The 20,032-nt window shown below is 40.5% G+C and overlaps 1 protein-coding gene across 2 annotated transcripts in view; it reads right to left on the bottom strand.

Annotated features, from left to right (window-relative positions):
* Positions 1-20,032, bottom strand: part of ldlrad4b (low density lipoprotein receptor class A domain containing 4b) — a 90,162-nt gene that overhangs the window by 22,813 nt on the left and 47,317 nt on the right. Inside the window, exon 1 of one of the 2 annotated variants that reach the window (XM_037536687.1) lies at positions 7-187. The exons of the other annotated variant lie outside the window; for it this stretch is intronic. Within the exon in view, the coding sequence (XP_037392584.1) occupies positions 7-16 (10 nt within the window). The 5' untranslated portion in view covers positions 17-187. Of the gene's footprint in view, positions 1-6; positions 188-20,032 lie in introns of those variants that run through there. 2 annotated transcript variants of the gene reach the window in all.

The raw sequence follows: 20,032 nt of genomic DNA, 5'->3' as shown, positions 1-20,032 counted from the left end.
ACTCACATATGTCCATTCCCTGAAGGTGGGGTCCGGTGCAGTTTCACGCTCAGGTGGCATCTGCGCCCTGATGACTTGAGCCCACACTGCTGCCAAGCACATCGCTTTACCACATGCTTTCCGTCAGCCCATCCACTGCTCATGCTCTAGCACACTCAGGCTATGCGGCCATCCTCTGCCGCTGCTCTCACCAATGCTGCTCTCAGTGTGATTAGGGAGGCGGTCTCTGTGACTCCCCCTACCACCCAGCCCCCCACCCGCATCACAGAGACAGACGCTCTTGCAGACAAGAATACTGAAAAGCCAGCAAGAGGGCTGGTGCTTAGTACCATGAGCTACATCTACAGTTCATACCAGACACAATCAAGGCGAGCAATGTGGGAAATGTAAGGTGTAAAATGCATGAGTGCATTGCAATGCATCAATCTGAAGGTGAATCAAATGCATTGATTTTGGAATGTTGGAATTGAGTAGAATTGTCATCATTTTATGTAATGTATGTGTATTGCCAAGATAAGGTCGTTGGGCTATTCTCTACATCAACACCCTGACCTCAACTAAGCATGGCGCATTCATTTTAGTGTATATATTCCACCATTTTCTAAATAGTTGCTGCAGTCACGTGGAAGAAAGACGCCACACGCATTTGGTCCATCTTACAAATCATTCTAATAATATTTATAATATTTAACAATATTTAATCTCATCAAATCACGGTGAAACTTGACATTTTAAAATAATGCACTGAACCATTTTAACAAGAACTTTAATGGAACTCAATCATTGTGAGGTCAGAGATTTACCCCGCAGGAGAGAAATTGGGTACGTAACCTTGAGGTGACCCCGCTGTCTGGCCCCTTTCAGACTGCAGCCGTCTAGTTTGCAACATGGCAGGGTTCATCAGCGAAATGGGGCACAACCCCCTAAAAAGCAGTACACCAGCAATAACAAAACATGGATCTATTACAAATCTATTAAATAAAAGGATGTTTCTCAGAATTAACCAGTATACCAGCATATTCTCTTAGCACAGAGCTGAAGTTTTTCATGTTGGTGTTAATGCTCTATGTCCCCTTTTGCCCAATCCCAGATGTCAGAATGAAATTTAAACGATTAAACCCTTCTCTTCTGCCCACTCAGCTACCAATTCATCCCAGTAGGAGACAAGCTGACATTTATCTGTCTGACGTCTTGTCTGGGAGTCATGTCCCCCGCCAACACACACACATGCAAGCACACACGAACCAGACATGGGGGTAGACAAAGAGGGAGGGGGAGAGGTAGGGGTCAGGACTCTGGGTTTGAATGGGTGTCTGAAGCAACATCCCAAGGGACGCTAGTGTTGGACACACTATGCATGTTAATGTTATTGTGGCGGGTTTTGACAGTCCCTGTAGAATTCATGGTACGCATTTAAATATCCGTAAGCAAAACATCCAGTGCTGCCTTTGTAAATTTGTAGAGATACGTGTGCTTCATCCGTGTGTACCGAAACAGTAAATTAAAGAAACCACATCATTTAGAGTAGGATAACAACTAGACAATGCTCTTTTATTGTTGCACACCAAACACTCGCAGCATGTGAAGTGTCTGTATTCATTTGAACCATTTACTATTTGACATTTGACTATAGCTAGTATGGAAACCTTTTGACATGTCTAAACTGGCACTTTCCAGCTAGAGCTTCAAGACTTCACTGTGCTCTGAACATGCAGTCACGCCTGTTCCCTGTAGAACATTACAAAACCAAAAGTCCAGTTCACAGTACCCTAAATCTTATTTAATGTTGTACCACAGTCTGCAAACTGTGCAGCAAATGACGTTTATACTCCAAACAATCTAGAATCAAGACTGATATGTCCAAATTCCTGTGTATTCCTTTCTTGTAATAACATTGCTCACAGCTATGTTGGTCAGTTAAACGGCTGAATGCATGGAAAGAGACAGAGAACTGAAGTGTTTTAGAGAGCATCCTATTCAGAGTAGTGCTGCTGCAGCCTGGAGCAAAGCCGAGTAATCTCGCCTGCCCCATGGAGGCTGAAACACAGATGCCTTGACGTTCAGACTCTTCTCTGGAGATTAGAGTTAGGTATATGCAAAAGTATGAAGAAGCTGATGTGCATATGCAAACTGTGAACAAATGGCATATAAAGCCCTTTTTGTCAGGTGTTAGTATAAGATGGCCTGAGGGAGCATTGCTTTAGCAACAGTGGGGAAGGGCAGACAGGGCCATCCCACTGATAAGCTGCAATTTTAATGTGGGAGAGGCCAGCTTAAGCACTCTCCATTACCTGACTCATCTACCACCAAAGCCAGCATGCTGTGGCATATTATCTTCATACTCATCCCAGGAGAACGAGTGTGTGTGTATTGCCATCTATAGGGCAGGAATGTGACGTCTGCAGATTTGTGCTGCAGTGTGTATGTGTGTATGTGTGAGCGTGTATAGATAATCACCAGGTATTGAGTTTTGCCTCCCCCCCTCCCCCCTCCTGTAGCCTGCTGAGCATCGTAATGGCCCGTCTGCCCAGTAGGGTGAGGTAATGTCTAGGTTTAATGCCAACCTCCCTCACCGGCACACAGTGGGCACACTCACACACACACGTGCGTGCAAGTGCACAACAGGAAGAACAGCAGGCACAGCAACTCCCGAAATGGCTGCTGTTGTGACTCCTAACGATTATGACAACATTATTAGCCTTTCACTAACGAGCCACAAGGTAGACTCTTCCTTCTGCCCCTCCACACTACGCTGTAATGCTGTAACGCCAGACAGACAACACTGGCGCAGTGAATCCCTACAGAGAACCACCTCACTGCATCCTAAAACATCAAGTCAGCTTAAAACAAAAAACAGTGAGCCCAGATTTATTTATACTGTTAAACTTGCGCTGATAAGACAGTCCTTCAGTCGGCATTATTCATGTTAGCTTAATCAAATATTTGTTAATTGTTATTTGTTAGTTACTACAATTTGGCTTATATTAAAAGATGAAATGATTAAATTCACATTCCAAGTTCTTTGTGCATACCAAAGGACTAAACAAGGGAAATCATAATTTAAATTAGAATAGCAGTAGAAGGTAAATACTGTTTGCCGTGACATTTTAAGTAAGTTATTTATTATGCAAATAAATACATTTTTCTTATTTCTGTTCTATTACTGTGAATTCTGTGGGCTTGTACTAAGTGTAACTCACTAATTAAAGGTAAAGTATGATGACTGTCCATAAATATTTTGCAACTCAACTGGCAGGTAAAAAGCCTTGCCAAAGGACTCTTATTGTGGCATTCCAGATTGAACAAGTAATCGATAAGCCTGTCACAATAAGGGATTTAACAGACTGATTATATCAATTATTGCAATTACATTTTTATATTTGTCTTATTTGTTGTATGTCACTACTAAGGTTAAAGTGGTTAAATCTCGCTGATTAGCTATCTTGTTTTCTAACTGTTGATTGTCAGTAGCTCCTAACTGATCATCATCTCAAGCTCAAACAAACATCGCTGTGTCAAATTGTAAATTGCGTGTACACACACACACACACACACACACACACACACACACATATATGTATATATATACACATACATACAGACACACACACACACACACACACACACACACACACACACACACACACACACACATATGCACTGCTCAAAAAAATAAAGGGAACACTCAAATAACACATCCTAGATCTGAATGAATGAAATATTCTCATTGAATACTTTGTGCTGTACAAAGTTGAATGTGCTGACAACAAAATGACACAAAAATCATCAATAGAAATCAAAGTTATTAACCAATGGAGGCCTGGATTTGGAGTCACATACAAAATTAAAGTGGAAAAATTACACTACAGGCTGATCCAACTTTGATGTGATGTCCTTAAAACAAGTCAAAATGAGGCTCAGTATTGTGTGTAGCCTCCACGTGCCTGTATGACCTCCCTACAATGCCTGGGCATGCTCCTGATGAGGTGGCGGGTGGTCTCCTGAGGGATCTCCTCCCAGATCTGGACTAAAGCATCCGCCAACTCCTGGACAGTCTGTGGTACAACGTGGCGTTGGTGGATGGAGCGAGACATGATGTCCCAGACGTGCTCAATCGGATTCAGGTCTGGGGAACGGGCAGGCCAGTCCATAGCTTCAATGCCTTCCTCTTGCAGGAACTGCTGACACACTCCAGCCACATGAGGTCTAGCATTGTCCTGCATTAGGAGGAACCCAGGGGTTTGAGGATCTCATCTCGGTACCTAATGGCAGTCAGGCTACCTCTGGCGAGCACATGGAGGGCTGTGCGGCCCTCCAAAGAAATGCCACCCCACACCATTACTGACCCACTGCCAAACCGGTCATGCTGAAGGATGTTGCAGGCAGCAGATCGCTCTCCACGGCGTCTCCAGACTCTGTCACGTCTGTCACATGTGCTCAGTGTGAACCTGCTTTCATCTGTGAGGAGCACAGGGCGCCAGTGGCAAATTTGCCAATCCTGGTGTTCTTTGGCAAATGCCAAGCGTCCTGCACGGTGTTGGGCTGTGAGCACAACCCCCATCTGTGGACGTCGGGCCCTCATACCATCCTCATGGAGTCGGTTTCTAACTAAGACACATGCACATTTGTGGCCTGCTGGAGGTCATTTTGCTGGGCTCTGGTAGTGCTCCTCCTGTTCCTCCTTGCACAAAGGCGGAGGTAGCGGTCCTGCTGCTGGGTTGTTGCCCTCCTATGGCCTCCTCCACGTCTCCTGGTGTACTGGCCTGTCTCCTGGTAGCGCCTCAAACCTCTGGACATGACGCTGACAAACACAGCAAACCTTCTTGCCACAGCTTGCATTGATGTGCCATCCTGGATGAGCTGCACTACCTAAGCCACTTGTGTGGGTTGTAGAGTCCGTCTCATGCTACCACGAGTGTGAAAGCACCACCAACATTCAAAAGTGACCAAAACATCAGCCAGAAAGCAGAAAGGTACTGAGAAGTGGTCTGTGGTCCCTACCTGCAGAACCACTCCACAAGAGTGTGTCTTGCTAAGTGCCAATAATTTCCACCTGTTGTCTGTTCCATTTGCACAACAGCTGTGAAATTGACAATCAGTGTTGCTTCCCAAGTGGACAGTTTGATTTCACAGAAGTTTGATTTACTTGGAGTTATATTGTGTTGTTTAAGTGTTCCCTTTATTTTTTGAGCAGTGTGTAATATATATATATATATATATATATATATATATATATATATATATATATATATATATATATATATATATATATATATACACACACACACACACACACACACACACACACACACACACACACACACACAATGTGTGTCATCCAAAAATGATTGTGACTGCAACTTTGGAAAATAACTGCAGTCAGCTTAAATACCTGTGATCAAATCAAAAACTTTTTGAGCAAGTTAAAAAGAATGCTATGTCTATCCAATGTGCATCAGTGCACAAACAACCTAAAAAGGTGCCACATGATCAGTTGTAATAACCAATAGTAATTGATTATAATATGATAATAAATAACTTTACAATAAAGCAGTAAATAATGCAGGGATAACAATCTCAGCACCTCTAAAAAAACTTGCACAAATCTTCCTGCTCTAGTCAGCAAAGACGAGAGCCAGACAGTAGCTTCAATTTATAGGCAATGGCACAGATTAGATTTACAGTACCACAGAATGCACCACAGGGAATGAGCCCTCCTGTCTGGAGAGAACACTTCAAAACCCAGCCTGTCATTTCATAAAACTGCAGTGACACGATCCAACACTGACAGATATAAACTGGGACGTGGCGCTTCACTCAAATGTTTTCCTGCTGTTCATGCAGGACGGGACCAGAGTCAGCTCCATTCAATTCCAGGTCGAGACTGTTTTGTTTCTACAGTATAATCAAATTTATATGGATTTGGATTTATATGATATATTTATATGATATGGAGAGGAAAACAGTGCGAGCAATGCAGAGAGCAGGACAGAACTGGATCTTCAGCAGCAATAGTCAGGTCTTAATGGCATGTGGCCAGCTCTCCTGCTGTGCCATTTTTTTAATAAACCTGTCAGCGGCTACATGCCGACAGCATCAGACCCACAGTGACCGCAATGATGCAAGGGGTGACCAGATAAACATATTCACAAATTATCACAAATTATATCTACACAAGAGACATTACAGTGATCACACAGCTTAGCACAATACAGGATAATGCAATTTCAATTCAGTACAAATTTGATTGTGTTTTACAAACCTCTTAGTTACAAAATAAAAAGAAATCCCACTAGAAATGACATCCAACATCTCACTAACATTAAGCAGTCAATTAGTTAGCTCTATTCCCTGTAAAAGAACCATACCTTACCTCAGAGAGTGTCAGAGAAAGGAGTCTAGTAGATATTCTTACTCCTTTAAGGACTTTCTTCTCACATGACTGTCTTGCTGCTCGTCAAAAAGCTTTTTCTTGCCAGCATATCATAAATGAAATCACCTTCAAATGTTACGCAGGCTACTGTGGATGTACTTCACACACATACTATTGTAAGGTTTTATTCACTATTTTAATGTTATTTATTTTTAAAAATAACACTTATTAACTCTAATGCCAAGGCAAAAAAGCGGATGATTCTACATTTTATTTGATATATTCTTTTCCTTTGGTAAAGTGTTTTGCTGCATTTATTTCCATAAACATGGAACATGATCCAACAAACCCAAAAACCTGTAGACTTTTTCTTTCATTTGTGCTAAAAACTGTTATTTTAGGGAAATATACACATGCATAAGAATGTACTTCAAAACTATAGTCACCTTTTATTGTTACTCTGATGAAAATCAAATAATAATATAACAATAATAATAAATATAATACAAACCCAATACTAATGAAGTTGGGACATTGTGTAAAACATAAATAAAAACAGAATACGATGATTTGCAAATCCTTTTCAACCTATATTCAACTGAAAACACTACAAAGACAAGATATTTAATGTTCAAAGGGATAAACTTTGTTTTTTGCAAATATTCACTCATTTTGAATTTGATGCCTGCAACATGTTCCAAAGAAGTTGGGACAGGGGCAACAAAAGACTGGGAAAGTTGAGGAATGCTCAAAAAACACCTGTTTGGAACATTCCACAGGTGAACAGGTTAACTGGAAACAGGTGAGTGTCATGATTGAGTATAAAGGCATCATCCCTGAAAGGCTCAGGCATTCACAAGCAAGAATGTAAACAACTGCGTGAGCAAATAGTCCAACAGTTTAAGAACAACGTTTCTCAACGTGCAATTGCAAGGAATTTAGGGATTTCTTTATCTACAGTCCATAATATCATCAAAAGATTCAGAGAATCTGGAGAAATCTCTGCAAGTAAGCGGCAAGGCAGAAAACCAACATTGAATGCCTGTGACCTTCGATGCCTCAGGCAGCATTGCATTAAAAATCATTCTGTAATGGATATTATCACATGGGCTCAGGAACACTTCAGAAAACCATTGTCAGTGAACACAGTTTGTCAAGTGCAAGTTAAATCTCTGCCATGCAAAGCGAAAGCCATATATCAACAACACCCAGAAACGCCGCCGGCTTCTCTGGGCCTGAGCTCATCTGAGATGGACTGACGCAAAGTGGAAAAGTGTCCTGTGGTCTGACGAGTCCACATTTCAAATTGTTTCAAAGTGTCCTCCGGGCCAAAGAGGAAAAGGCCTGTCTGGATTGTTATCAGTGCAAAGTTCAAAAGCCAGCATCTCTGATGGTGTGGGGGTGTGTTAGTGCCTATGGCATGGGTAACTTGCACATCTGTGAAGGCACCATTAATGCTGAAAGGTACATACAGGTTTTGAAGCAACATATGCTGCCATCCAAGCAACGTCTTTTTCAGGGATGTCCCTGCTTATTTCAGCAAGACAATGCCAAGCCACATTCTGCACGTGTTACAACAGCGTGGCTTTGTAGTAAAAGAGTGCGGGTACTAGACTGGCCTGCCTGCAGTCCAGATCTGTCTCCCACTGAAAATGTGTGGCGCATTATGAAGCGCAAAATACGACAACGGAGACCCCGGACTGTTGAGCAACTGAAGTTGTACATCAAGGAAGAATGGGAAAGAATTCCACCTACAAAGCTTCAACAATTAGTGTCCTCAGTTCCCAAATGCTTATTGAGTGTTATTAAAAGGAAAGGTGATGTAACACAGTGGTAAACATGCCCCTGTCCCAGCTTCTTCGGAATGTGTTGCAGGTATCAAATTCAAATATTTCGAATATATTCGAATATTTGCAAAAAACAATCAAATATATCCGTTTGAACATTAAATATCTTGTCTTTGTAGTGTTTTCAGTTGAATATAGGTTGAAAAGGATTTGCAAATCATCGTATTCTTTTTTTATTTATGTTTTACACAACGTCCCAACTTCACTGGAATTGGAGTTGTATAATGACAAGCATTTTTATTCTAACTATGCAGGCTGACTTAAACACAGCGCATTCAGCAATAAAAGCACTATGCCTCTTTATGAAGTGACAGAAACCACGTCAGAAAGAAGAGCTTCCATTCTGAATGCTTATACCTTTTATGGTCATTGTAGACAGTAGATTTGAGTGAGATAAAAGGAACAGTGCCAACACCTTTGAATGTGCCCCCTATGATACACTAGGTAATAGAGTTAATAGAAAATTCTAATTATTTCTTTACAGCTAGATCTCAACTCCTCAGGAGCCTGTTTTCTTCTCTCAACATCACTAATTGCTTCCATTTACTAACTTGAGAGAACAGAGTCAGCAGGCTGGAACTCCTCTAGAACTTGTTCTAATCTCTCTGCTAAATTTAGAATTTAGTGAACAAAACAATTATTGTATATGGCAGTCAATCATAGTCAGTGATGGATGATTGTAATTATTTAAATATAATTTGAAAACAAGTATTTCATGTTGCGCAAGTGGTGCAGTGAAACTGGTCTCAGCCCGGTACCCTGCTCATTTAGCTCATCATTAGTCCATTTTTAAGTACATGCAGACATAATCACACCCACTTTTGCAATATGGGTGGAGACACATTGGCTGGCAAAATGAAGGGAAAAAGAAAAAGTTGAAATGTACTTCCAAAGTATAGAATAGTGAAGTATAACTGCATGTGTAAACTGTAAATTTATTTGTATAGTTTCTTAATTCTATTTTTTATATTTTTCAGACAGACAACTTGCTTATTTATATATTTCTATAGTATGTCTTATATTTTGTATTTTGTATGATGCACATCTTCGTCTACTTACTGCTCTTTATCTGCTTACTGTGTATTCTGCTATAACAATGCAAAAAATTCCCCCAGTGGGATAATAAAAGTATCATAAATTTTAATACACTGACTTTAACTGTCCCCGCGACCCTGACGGAGAAGCGGCTTAGAAAATGGATGGATGGATGGATGGATGGACTTTAACTGTCTTTGTACATCACTGTCTGGTTTTAGTAGTTAGCAGCATTGCTATAGCTTAGTTTATCAGTGTTTTCTCAGTACTTGATTCATAGCATTTTTTTTTAGCAAAACAGTAGCAGCTGCTTTTCATATAGCATGTCAATCAGACAGAGTGTTTTCATGCACTGTGAGTTATTAAATCATAGGGTTTGTCCATACACGACTATTCAAACCTACAGTGGGAGCAACCAAAGAACAATATTTCTAAAACTGCACAATGTCTGGCTTTAGAAGGCATTCTACTACAGCTCAACCACTCAATCAAAACAAGATGCAAAACTCCACAACTGAGTTCCTCCATTAACTTTAGATGTGATTCCTGCTGTCACTGTTTTGCTGAAAGAGACAGATGAGAAGCATGATAAAACTATGAAATGCACGGTATTTACAGCTGTAGAGGCACATTTCTGGCATGAAACAAAACCCTCTTCTCTAATGCAACGTTACCCCTTAATTCAAGGTAACAAGCAAAGCTAGATTCTAAATGATGTAACTGTTAAGGTACATTGCACTCATTTAAACTAACATACAGTAACTAACAAACAGTATACATACAGCATTCAGAGTACAGCATATAGTATGAACACATTAATTAGTATAAACATACTACACTTCATATATGGATTACAGCATAAACTTCAGGAATGTTCCAATCTTCTTTTTTTTTGTCTACAGGAGTCAAGAAACAAAGGACTGAAACTAGATGGGGTTTAAAAATATCCAATACCTGATCCATTAAAACATGCCTAGATCGGCTCGAGACATTCATACTTCAGCTGCTTGTTAAAATACTGGTTATTGATACAAGTATGAGCCTCAAAAACGAGTTAACTGCAATTATTTTACAAGCCAAGAAATTCTATATTTGCCCCGAGAACTAACGTTATGTGTGATCAGCCTAAAAGAGTGGCGTGTTAGACACAGCATCAGACCCAACTTTGCTCAGCTGTGTAGGGGAATCTTGTTCTCTGTCTGTCTCCATCTCTCTGCTTGTGTGGAAAACCAACACTGACCTACTTTTCTGGACTCAAAAGACAACCAGTGGTGAGCACAGAGAATAAAGTTTTGGCAAATCTGCTGACACACACACACACTGCCAAGAACTTTGTTGTAACTTTATTTAAAAAAAAAAAAATAATAATAATAATAAATTACACACACACACGCATGCACACGCACACACACACGACCTGTGTCCATATTTGGGCACTTATTCCAGCTGTAAGCATCCCTTAATGAAAAATATTCTTTCTGCCAAGGAAACAAAAAAAAATTATCTGATTTATTCAGAGAGGAGAAGAGGCTGAACCTGGCTGGCGCAGCCATGCACAGTCAGGCGTGCTGAGGGGGGCAGGGTCAACACAGCCACTGGAGACTAAACCCAGACTTCAGGCCAGTAAAACTGCTCAACTGCAGAAACACTCGACAGCTCCCTGTAGTGCTTCATCAACCTTTCCAGCCTAAAGACTCACCTGTGACGGATTACACAAGAACTAACTTTCAAACTCAAAGCTTACTGGGAGGATCCCACCTCAGCTGACCCCTGCAAGATTAACTAAGAATTTATGTAGGGGATGTACAGATTTACTATTTCTTGTTTAGCCGAATGTATATAAACTGAAATATCAGCTAAAAGACAGCGGGCTTTCTACAGCCATCCTACTTTGTTCCATCTCCTGTCGTGAGCCACGGTGAGTGCAATTCTAAAAACACTCATGCAGAGCAGAGCCCTGAAACACCAAGAAACATCAAATGAACCAACAGACTGGCTGTAGATGTGGGGGTACAGTTGGGCAGGGGGAACCATGAGCAGGTACAAACTGTGACAGCAGTCCCCATTTCATAACACAAAAAAGTTCATGCACTTCTGTACTCCCTTGATGGTACTGTAGTCGTGACAGGAAATGGCAACATTAGACATAAATCAGCAGAAGATGCTTAATAAATTTTCAATTGTGAGCACTCTCAAAGAGAGCGAGACGATGCATTGAATATTTATCATATATTTGCAACTGTGATATTTTAAAGGTATGAAATTAGGCAACATTGGAATATCGCAGTGATCTTAATGTGTGCATTAAAGCATGTTTTATGCATACACTTGAAACCCACCCACCTAAAACTGCATTCCCTGTAGTACAAAAGAAAAAAAAAAAGTTTATTCATAGTTTTGTGAAGAACAGACCACAACTATTTCTAAAGAGCATTTTCCCCTTTTTAACTGTATTTTAGTTCTTACTGAAGGTAACAACTTGTTTATTTCTCATTACATTTTGTAGTTGTTGCATTTATTAAGCTGGTTTGTCCGATATGCAGCTCTTCGTACTGAAAACAACCAAATGTAAAAATGTCCCAATGACTGAACATTTTTGATTTACATTTCTACCCATTGCTTAGTCATATTGCTCAGTCCTACTCACAAACCATTTTTCACACTTTCACAGTAATTACAATCAGCAAAACAGAACTGACAAAAAATTTAAATCTTCAGATAAAACATTTTTTTCTGCACACTCATGAGTCGTGTCAGACTCAGGCAAAGGAACCCATGAATTGTTTTGTCCTGTTTTCTTCTTTTACATTTAGAACAATTAAGCTTTTCATACAGTTTTGTAAACATTAACTGAACCCCCTTGACAACATGGATGCTGCTATTTTATGGAATAGAAAGTTTTTGTGGACATAGTTTTCATCATCTATCAATAGCTTTAACACTGAAAGTCATAGTGCATCATCCAAATCTACTAAGAACTGCATATGAACATGACAGACCACATTCAGTGGTAAAGAACTTTGACCAGCACAACAGACCATAGGGAGTCACTAGGCACCTCAAGTGTGTAAAACCCCAGTGGAGAGACATGGACCATTAATATTTTAGCAACTTCAAACTGTTTACTGGTACCGAGAGTGGAAAAGTGTGCAAAGAATGTGTGTTTGGGTGGGAGGAGGTGTTCAGTGGGCAGATGATGAGACTACTAACCATGGTAACACAGGCTGCTTGGAAGATGCAAGACGTGCTGCCAATAATACAGAAAGAGATGGAGAGTGAGACTCAATAATTGGGTGAAGAAAATGAACAAAAAGTGGCAAACAGCCACTGTGTCACAAAATTTCTCCATTCTGTGCTATATATCAAAAGCTGCTAGACCCGATCAATACTTTATAAAACTCCTAGAATGACAAAACATTTCCAAGTGATGTTAAGTAACAGTGATGTTGCAAACTTGGTGCAACATTGATACTGAGCTGAGGGAGCTGTCTATGGGCTGGAACTCAATCACCTGCTGTAGACCACAGAATGGGTCTCTGCCAGCATACTAATGCTAACAGCTGGCTCCTTTTAGACTTGCCACATCATCTGCATCTCGGCACCTAATTGGCCAGTTCGATGGTAAAGCTGGGTCTTTTCAGTACAGGTTACTATAGGGTAGTCTATTCACTACTGTATCTCTCATTCCAGGCTTACTCACACCAACATACAGACACACTGGGACAACACTCAGACAAACGGCTGGACTTCAAACAGACTGCCTTCATGTTCATTTCCTCTCTGTGTGGCCTCCCCCTTCCCTCTTTCTCTTTTCTTGTTTTTCTCTGGGTTTCGTTCTGGCCTTTGAGGCAAAAAAAAAAAAAAAAAAAAAAGAGTAATGCCTAAGACTAGTCCATTTATCGCCATGCTTTCTTCTTTTTCCTTCCCCCCTTCTCTCTTGCTCTCCTACTCTTTGAGGGGAAAAATTGAGAGAAGAGAGCTGTCAGTTTCCCACCTTTAATGGTCCCAGTTGCATCATTAGCTACCATACTCACACAAGGTCAAACTTACTATGGAAAGAAACAAGGAGGGAGAGATGAAGCTTTTGTGGGGGGGGGGGGCGTCTTTCGTAGTGGGTGGCTCACAGGACAAAATGACAAAGAGAATGGTGAAGAAAGGAGCCCAGTAGACCTCTGTGATAAACAACCCAAGACCCCCCTCGCTTCCTCTGTCAGGTGACACTTTCCAATATCCATCCATAATGACGCTGACAGTAAGCATCTACTGAACACCACAGCAGAAACATCTTGAACAAGCTGCGCTAATGGGACGACGATGTGTGAGGTACATAGATTAAAGAGAGAGATGCAAAGAATGACCAGACACTGAAACACGAGTTCTTTTATACTAAAAGCATTTTCCCCACTTACTACTAGCGCTGGATCCTGAATTTTGATTCACAAAAGGTAACAACTGAATCAGTAGAACCAAATCTAACAACAAAAAAGCCTGTTTACTTCAGTCATAAGTCTGTGTGCAAAAGCTGAAAAGAAGGCAAATGATTCTGCATTCCACAACGCTATACTTCAATATTTGTATTATTATTTGACAAAGAAGTTCATGAAATCACAGCAACACACAAGATAAGCGAGGGGATTTTCTCGTACTCCTTAAGCAGGCCATGTTAGTATGTCGACAATAGCATACTCTTTAATAATAAGCCACAAGAAGACGTGTTAGTGATTGATTTTACTACAGGTAAGGGTGTTTTAGGCACTCTGCCTCCTGGTATTACCCCTTACTCATGATATAATTACAGTAACACTTGGCCTTTCATAACGTATTGTTTTATTATAAATGTTTTTGACGCTGTTTAGTTACATTATTCAATCTAAACAAAGCTGACAAATCCATGGCTCAGTGATAAATTCTACACAAAACTTATTAGTATAGTAATAGTATTTTAAATGTCATCTGAATAACACAAAGCAGAAAGCAGACAGAACTGCAGACACGTCACAGCCAAAGAGGTTCAAACTCTGGCTGCACTTTTCAAAACTAGATGATTAAAGTGCCAGCAAGTTCATTAATTGCATTAAACCAAGTGAAACCTATGATAATACACTGAATTAATCTCAGTCAAGAGACCTGAAGTGTTTTTGAATGCATGAGAAATGATTTGGCTCTCTACAGTGATCTCATCAGTTTCCTGTCCACAAAATACCACAACAGAGCAAGAGATGTTTTCAACAAAGATACATTCATAGCAGTCAGTCAGTACTTCTTCAGTACTTACTTCTGCAAGACATACAAATGTTTAGCTACTTTGTCAGTTCTCTATTTTCAAGACTGCAATTACTCCAGACAGCCCTCATAATTAGGAATAGATATTCTTTTTTCTGCAGCTGTGTGTGTAGCATTGGTACCAGATGATGAAATACAGATATTTAGATATTTTAGTTTGTTTTTGCATGATTAACTCTTAGATTTTGTTTTCAAGAATTCCAAAGCTAAACACTTAATAGTTACAGCTGATGTGTGTTCTAAACCATGCCATTTTGAAAATCATGGAAAAACTCAAGGTACCAATAACTGTATCAAAACATGTTCAGTGATTCCTCATCAAGCTCGTTCATCACCAAGCTCAAAGACAGCAGCAAACACTATTACTAAAAACATCACAGAAGCGTCCAACCTGAATTCAGTACACAAATGCATTAGGCCACTCAATTTTCAGTTAGTTAGTTGATATGTAAATCGCTCATGTCCAAGTCTGGAATGGCTTCAAAAACCCACCACAACGTCCAAGTCATCAGCCATCCTCCAAGAGCTGAATTACTTTTTTTTTTCTTTTTTTTCTATTGAACATCAAAGAGACAATGACCAATAAAGAGAATCGAGGAGATCACAAGAAAAGGTGCTTCAAACGTCTCTAAAACATGAAAATACATGAAAAGTGACAAAACAAGTGATTCATTCAAGCCACATTTTTCACTAGTCACAAAAACAGCTCTCAAAAGACATTTTTTTTTTGCATTCAACTCCTTGTCTTTCCAATCCAGCATTCCAGGGAGCAAAACAACTCCATCAGCCACGTCCTCTTCTCTCTCTCCAGGAACTTCAATGCCCCCGTGCCTGACTTTGCCTCCCTGAGAGTAATGTTGACTGCATAGAGAAGAGGTGACGTCGGTTTGGCAATGAGAATGTTAGCATGAGAATGCAGTGGGCTGCGCTGGGCTCAGATTAGCACGAGATGATGAGGATTACGCATGGAAATCCCAAACTCAAACAAACTGCCGGTGCTCTTCACTCCAGACAAGACTCAATCAAAGCCAATGAACGTGACCTGGCTGACCCTCTGACCCTGATCAACCTGGTTAAAAACTCTCGCAGAGAAAGGAAAGATTGGCAAGGGAGGACAGAGAGGGAGGCAAGGAGGGAGGGTCAAAAGGAAAGAGAAAGCAGGCGAAGAGAGCACAAGAAGGACTGAGTAGAGAAGAACAAGGCAGAGAAAGTTTATCCCAAAAAAGGGGGAAAGCTGGATGAAAGAATGGTGGGCTGGATGAGTATAAAGAGGCAGTTCAGTGTACAAAACAGAGTAAAACTGTGCTCCTGAGTGTCCTAGTCTGTACATTTATATTTATTTTCATTTACTCCAACATACCTGGTTCAACTAAGCACCAAGAGCTAGGTGCTTCATGTTGAGGGGAAAAAAAGCTGGTGTACAGCAGGGCAGGTTCAGGACTATGATGCGTGCCAATAAAAACACAGCAGCCAGCAAGAAGATAGAGCAGCCAAGGATACAGATGTAAGAGTGCCTGTGCACTTAGAGTTTACAGCCAGTAATGATAGTAGAGGTGACTACGTTTTGGCAATGAGAACGTTATCATTAACATTATTTCAACACAATGTAATTTATGAGATGCCAACTTTTATTCAGAATACTTTTAAACGTGAAATGGTGCAAAAAAATGTCCCAAATCAGATTTCTTTAAAATAGTAGTGATGGAAACCATGGGTCAAATTGTCCACAGCACAAATATTTTATTTACTATCAAAAATGTTCAGTAACAGTACACATAGGTTTTTATATTATATTCTTATAATGATAAATATGAGGCGATTCAAAACAAACAAACAAACGTGACAAACCTTAACAAACGTGATTTAAGCCAAAGTGTTCTCAAATTATTTGTAAAACAATGTCTCAGGCATTACCCAATGTACAGCTACCATTTCATGTAAAGGCTTTCTGGAAGTAGCTTTCATAAGCAACAAAAACTTGACATCTTTTCCCATCACCACCACCGTGAACAGTTCGTTATGCAGAAAGAAGGGAATCTTCAACTTTCTTAATCTTAATATTAGTGTTTTAAGCATTTTGCTAAGCTCAGAAAACAGAAGACAATAATTGTGCAGACAGGAGATTTGGCTTTTGTATGGTTATATTGCTGTTAAATCAACAAAGGCAAGGATTTAGTGGTTCTGACATTTTGCAGTACAGGAATGAGTGAGCGGTGTCTACAGCCTACAACTGTAATGGGTGTGAGCACTCAGGACAAGAACATTTCTAATTTTCAGTGCTTCCCTGGTAGGCCTCCCTGTTAGGAAACTCAGAAGCCACTTGAAGACAGAAGAACATATGCTCAGTTCACTGGGTTCATTGACCAGCTTACTGGGAATAGCTGTAATGTTGGCAAAGCTATAGCCAATGAACTGCATCCTGGCATAAATGTTCCTTTTCTTCCATGGATGAAGGGCAGAGAGAAGAGCTGGACATGCTGCAGTGCACACAGATATGTGCAGGGAGTCCAAAGAATCAGGAACGGTGCTATTGATGTGTGCCATTCAAGTACTTCATAACCACAAAAGTGAGTGGCACCGGTTGGTAGTCATCTTAAGATTTCTTTGGCAGTTGCACAATGGTGGTCCTTTTGAAGCACAGTGGGACAATGAATGAAGTCAGTGAGTAGTTGGAAATGTCTGAAAACAGCTGCTCTGCATAGGTTCTGGGGGGGTGGGGTGGGGTTGTCTGGCACAGCAGCTTTGCGAGCTTCCCCTTAAAGTTCTTCTTTCAGTTCTCTCTATTTTTCATCCAGCAAACATATCTTGCATGAAATCGACATCAACTTTAGAGAGATATGGAGGATATGAAAGTGTATTAGGTGCAAGTGATTTGTAGAAATGAAAAAAGTGCAGCGGCAGACAGTCAGACAGACAAAAAGAGAAGCAGACAGACAGGAAAGGAGAAGAACTCTAGTCAGTAGATGTTACATAGAGTGTAACTGAGGCACTGTGCTCCAAGAGTGTCCAGCTGGCCAGTTCTAGAAGAACAAGCTCCTCCGTCTCTCTACCACCCTGGAGAGCCATTAAAACATGCTTCAAAGTGTGCCACTCTCAGGCCCCTTCTGAGGAATGAGGCTCTAAGGATTTCTCTAGAAAAGAGTGAGGCAGCTTTCTACACTGACCTGAGATCAGCTTTGCAGCTTCTGGTGCAGAACAAAAGCTGTCATGTTTATTCAGTGCCACTCAAATAGTCTACTTAAAATAATCCCCTAAATCACACGGACAAAGAGACTGATCTGAAAGCAGTGCAAGATAGAACAACAGAAGCCCATATCTGCATATGAATGCCCAATAGCCTGTAGTTCTGTATGGGGGGAGGGGGGGGGGGGCAGGGGGGACTGAGGGGCCTTAATGATTGAGTTCCCCCATCAGTCCACCCAAGTCCCCCTATGGAGAAGCCCCACAACGAAACAACCCTGTCTGGGCACGAGGAGGTGAAAAAGCTTCTTAAACCATGGTGGCCCTCTGGAGCTGGGGTCCTCTTCGCTTAAAGCCACGGGTGACCGTAGCCCAGGGGAGCCCATGCCTGTCTCCTGCCGCGCCTTTCAGCTCGGACACTTGAACACACTCGTTTTACGCTTCATTGACTGGAGAGTCACACTGGAGAACATGCAGAGCAGCTGCAGACCGGCCCTGCCGTTTGATCCAAACAGGACTATGGCTTTCAGGCCCATTAACCTCGTAGTGGCCAAACGCAGTCACGGTCCACAGCAACACACTTCATCCACACAAACAGCAGTTATGGAGGTCTGAGCTGAGCAAACAGACAGAAGGAAACGGAGAACCAGGTTTCTTTCTTCAGGTAAAATATCCACTACTAGACCCTTAAGAAAGAGATCCTTCAAGGGTTCTTTACTGAAGACAATCACCAGCACACACATCCACCCACAACACACACAAACAACATGAGAACTCAAAAAAAAAAAAAAAAAAAAAAAAAAAAAAAAAAAAAAAAAAAAATACAAGGGCTTGAAATGGTTCTTTTTTTTATGACAGAGAACTGTATATTGTTCATTAAAAAGTCACAGAACATTTTGGTAGTTAAATAGAACCTCTTTGCAAAGAGTGTAGCTAAAAACAGAAGCCTACTAAAAAACAAACAAAACTTAAAACAAAAAATGAAATAGGTCTACAATGGGCCTGACCCAAAAATCGACAACGATCTAACATTTCACAAGAACACAGTGGTTATTTTTTTTCCCCTTAGCTGTCCTACGCTGGTCAACACAGGAATTCATCTCAGAATGACCAACAATTCTCTGGATTTCATAGGCATATACTGTACATACTGTAAAAGTGGTAAATGTTTTTTACATTAACGGTTTATGTATGATCAGATGTTTTATCCTATTGAATCTAACATCCAACGTATTCTCACTGACGAGTGAGTTTGGCAGTTGCCAGGAGAACCACACTTGTCTGACTGCATTGTGCCAAGTGTTAAGTTTGGTGGAGGGGGGATTATGGTGTGGGGTTGTTTTTCATTTGGGCTCAGCCCCTTATTTCCAGTGAAAGGAACTCTTAATGCTTCAGCTGACAAAGAGATTTTGGACAATTTCATGCTCCCAACTTTGTGGGAACGGTTTGGGTATTTGTGAGGACTGTGCACCAGTTGGACTATGACTGGACTATAGTTACAATAAACCTGTGCACCGCTGTTGCAAATGGAAAGATGACTCAATTAGACATTAGAAACATCCCCTGGTCACCTTTTCTATTTTTTTTCCATTCATTGAGACATTTGGGCAGTTAAATATCTTTTTGATTTCAAATGCCAGTATGCAAACAGCCATTGTTTCTACTGAAATCAGCCCTTAGCAACAAATATCCTGGTAATCTTGTTTTCATATGTTCCTATATGACACACCATGAAAGAATCAGACCATAAGTACTGTTTTTTTTTATTTAAAAAAAAAAACAGTGGGGTTTAATTCAAGGTTGCTCAAACAGGGCTACAGTTCAGTTTCTAGAAAAGTGAATCGTTACAATAACTTGCACTAAACATTCATCAGTTAGTTTAAGTAAGAAATACTGTTCTTCACCAAATCAATCACATTTGACTTTTATGTAAAGCAATAACATCGGCTTATAACAATGTTTTTGTCCATATTAACTGTCAAACATTGCCTTCTTTATGCAATATTTTTCAATTGAAACAAACATCAAAAAAAGACTATCCTACACAGACGTAATTTCTTATTATGCCTAAAATCTTAAATTAGATACAACTTTCACTGTAAATTGTTTTAACAGGCTGACAGAATTTCTGTCTGTGAGTGAATTTTCTGTTTCTGAGAAATGAAAACTCAGTCTGAAGTGACCTAGTACTTTCAAGAATGAACACATATGGCGAGTTACCTCTCAGCAATGTTGAGCTTACTTCAGGACACAACTCTCTAGTGCCTAGATAAGTATACTGCTTTTAAGGGTTTTTTTTTATTTTTCCTCCTCC

This window comes from Pygocentrus nattereri, chromosome 3, assembly GCF_015220715.1.
Source record: "Pygocentrus nattereri isolate fPygNat1 chromosome 3, fPygNat1.pri, whole genome shotgun sequence".
Classification (NCBI taxonomy): Eukaryota; Metazoa; Chordata; class Actinopteri; order Characiformes; family Serrasalmidae; genus Pygocentrus; species Pygocentrus nattereri.
Note: the sequence above shows the minus strand (reverse complement) of the source record. Positions and strands in the feature narration are given on the sequence as shown.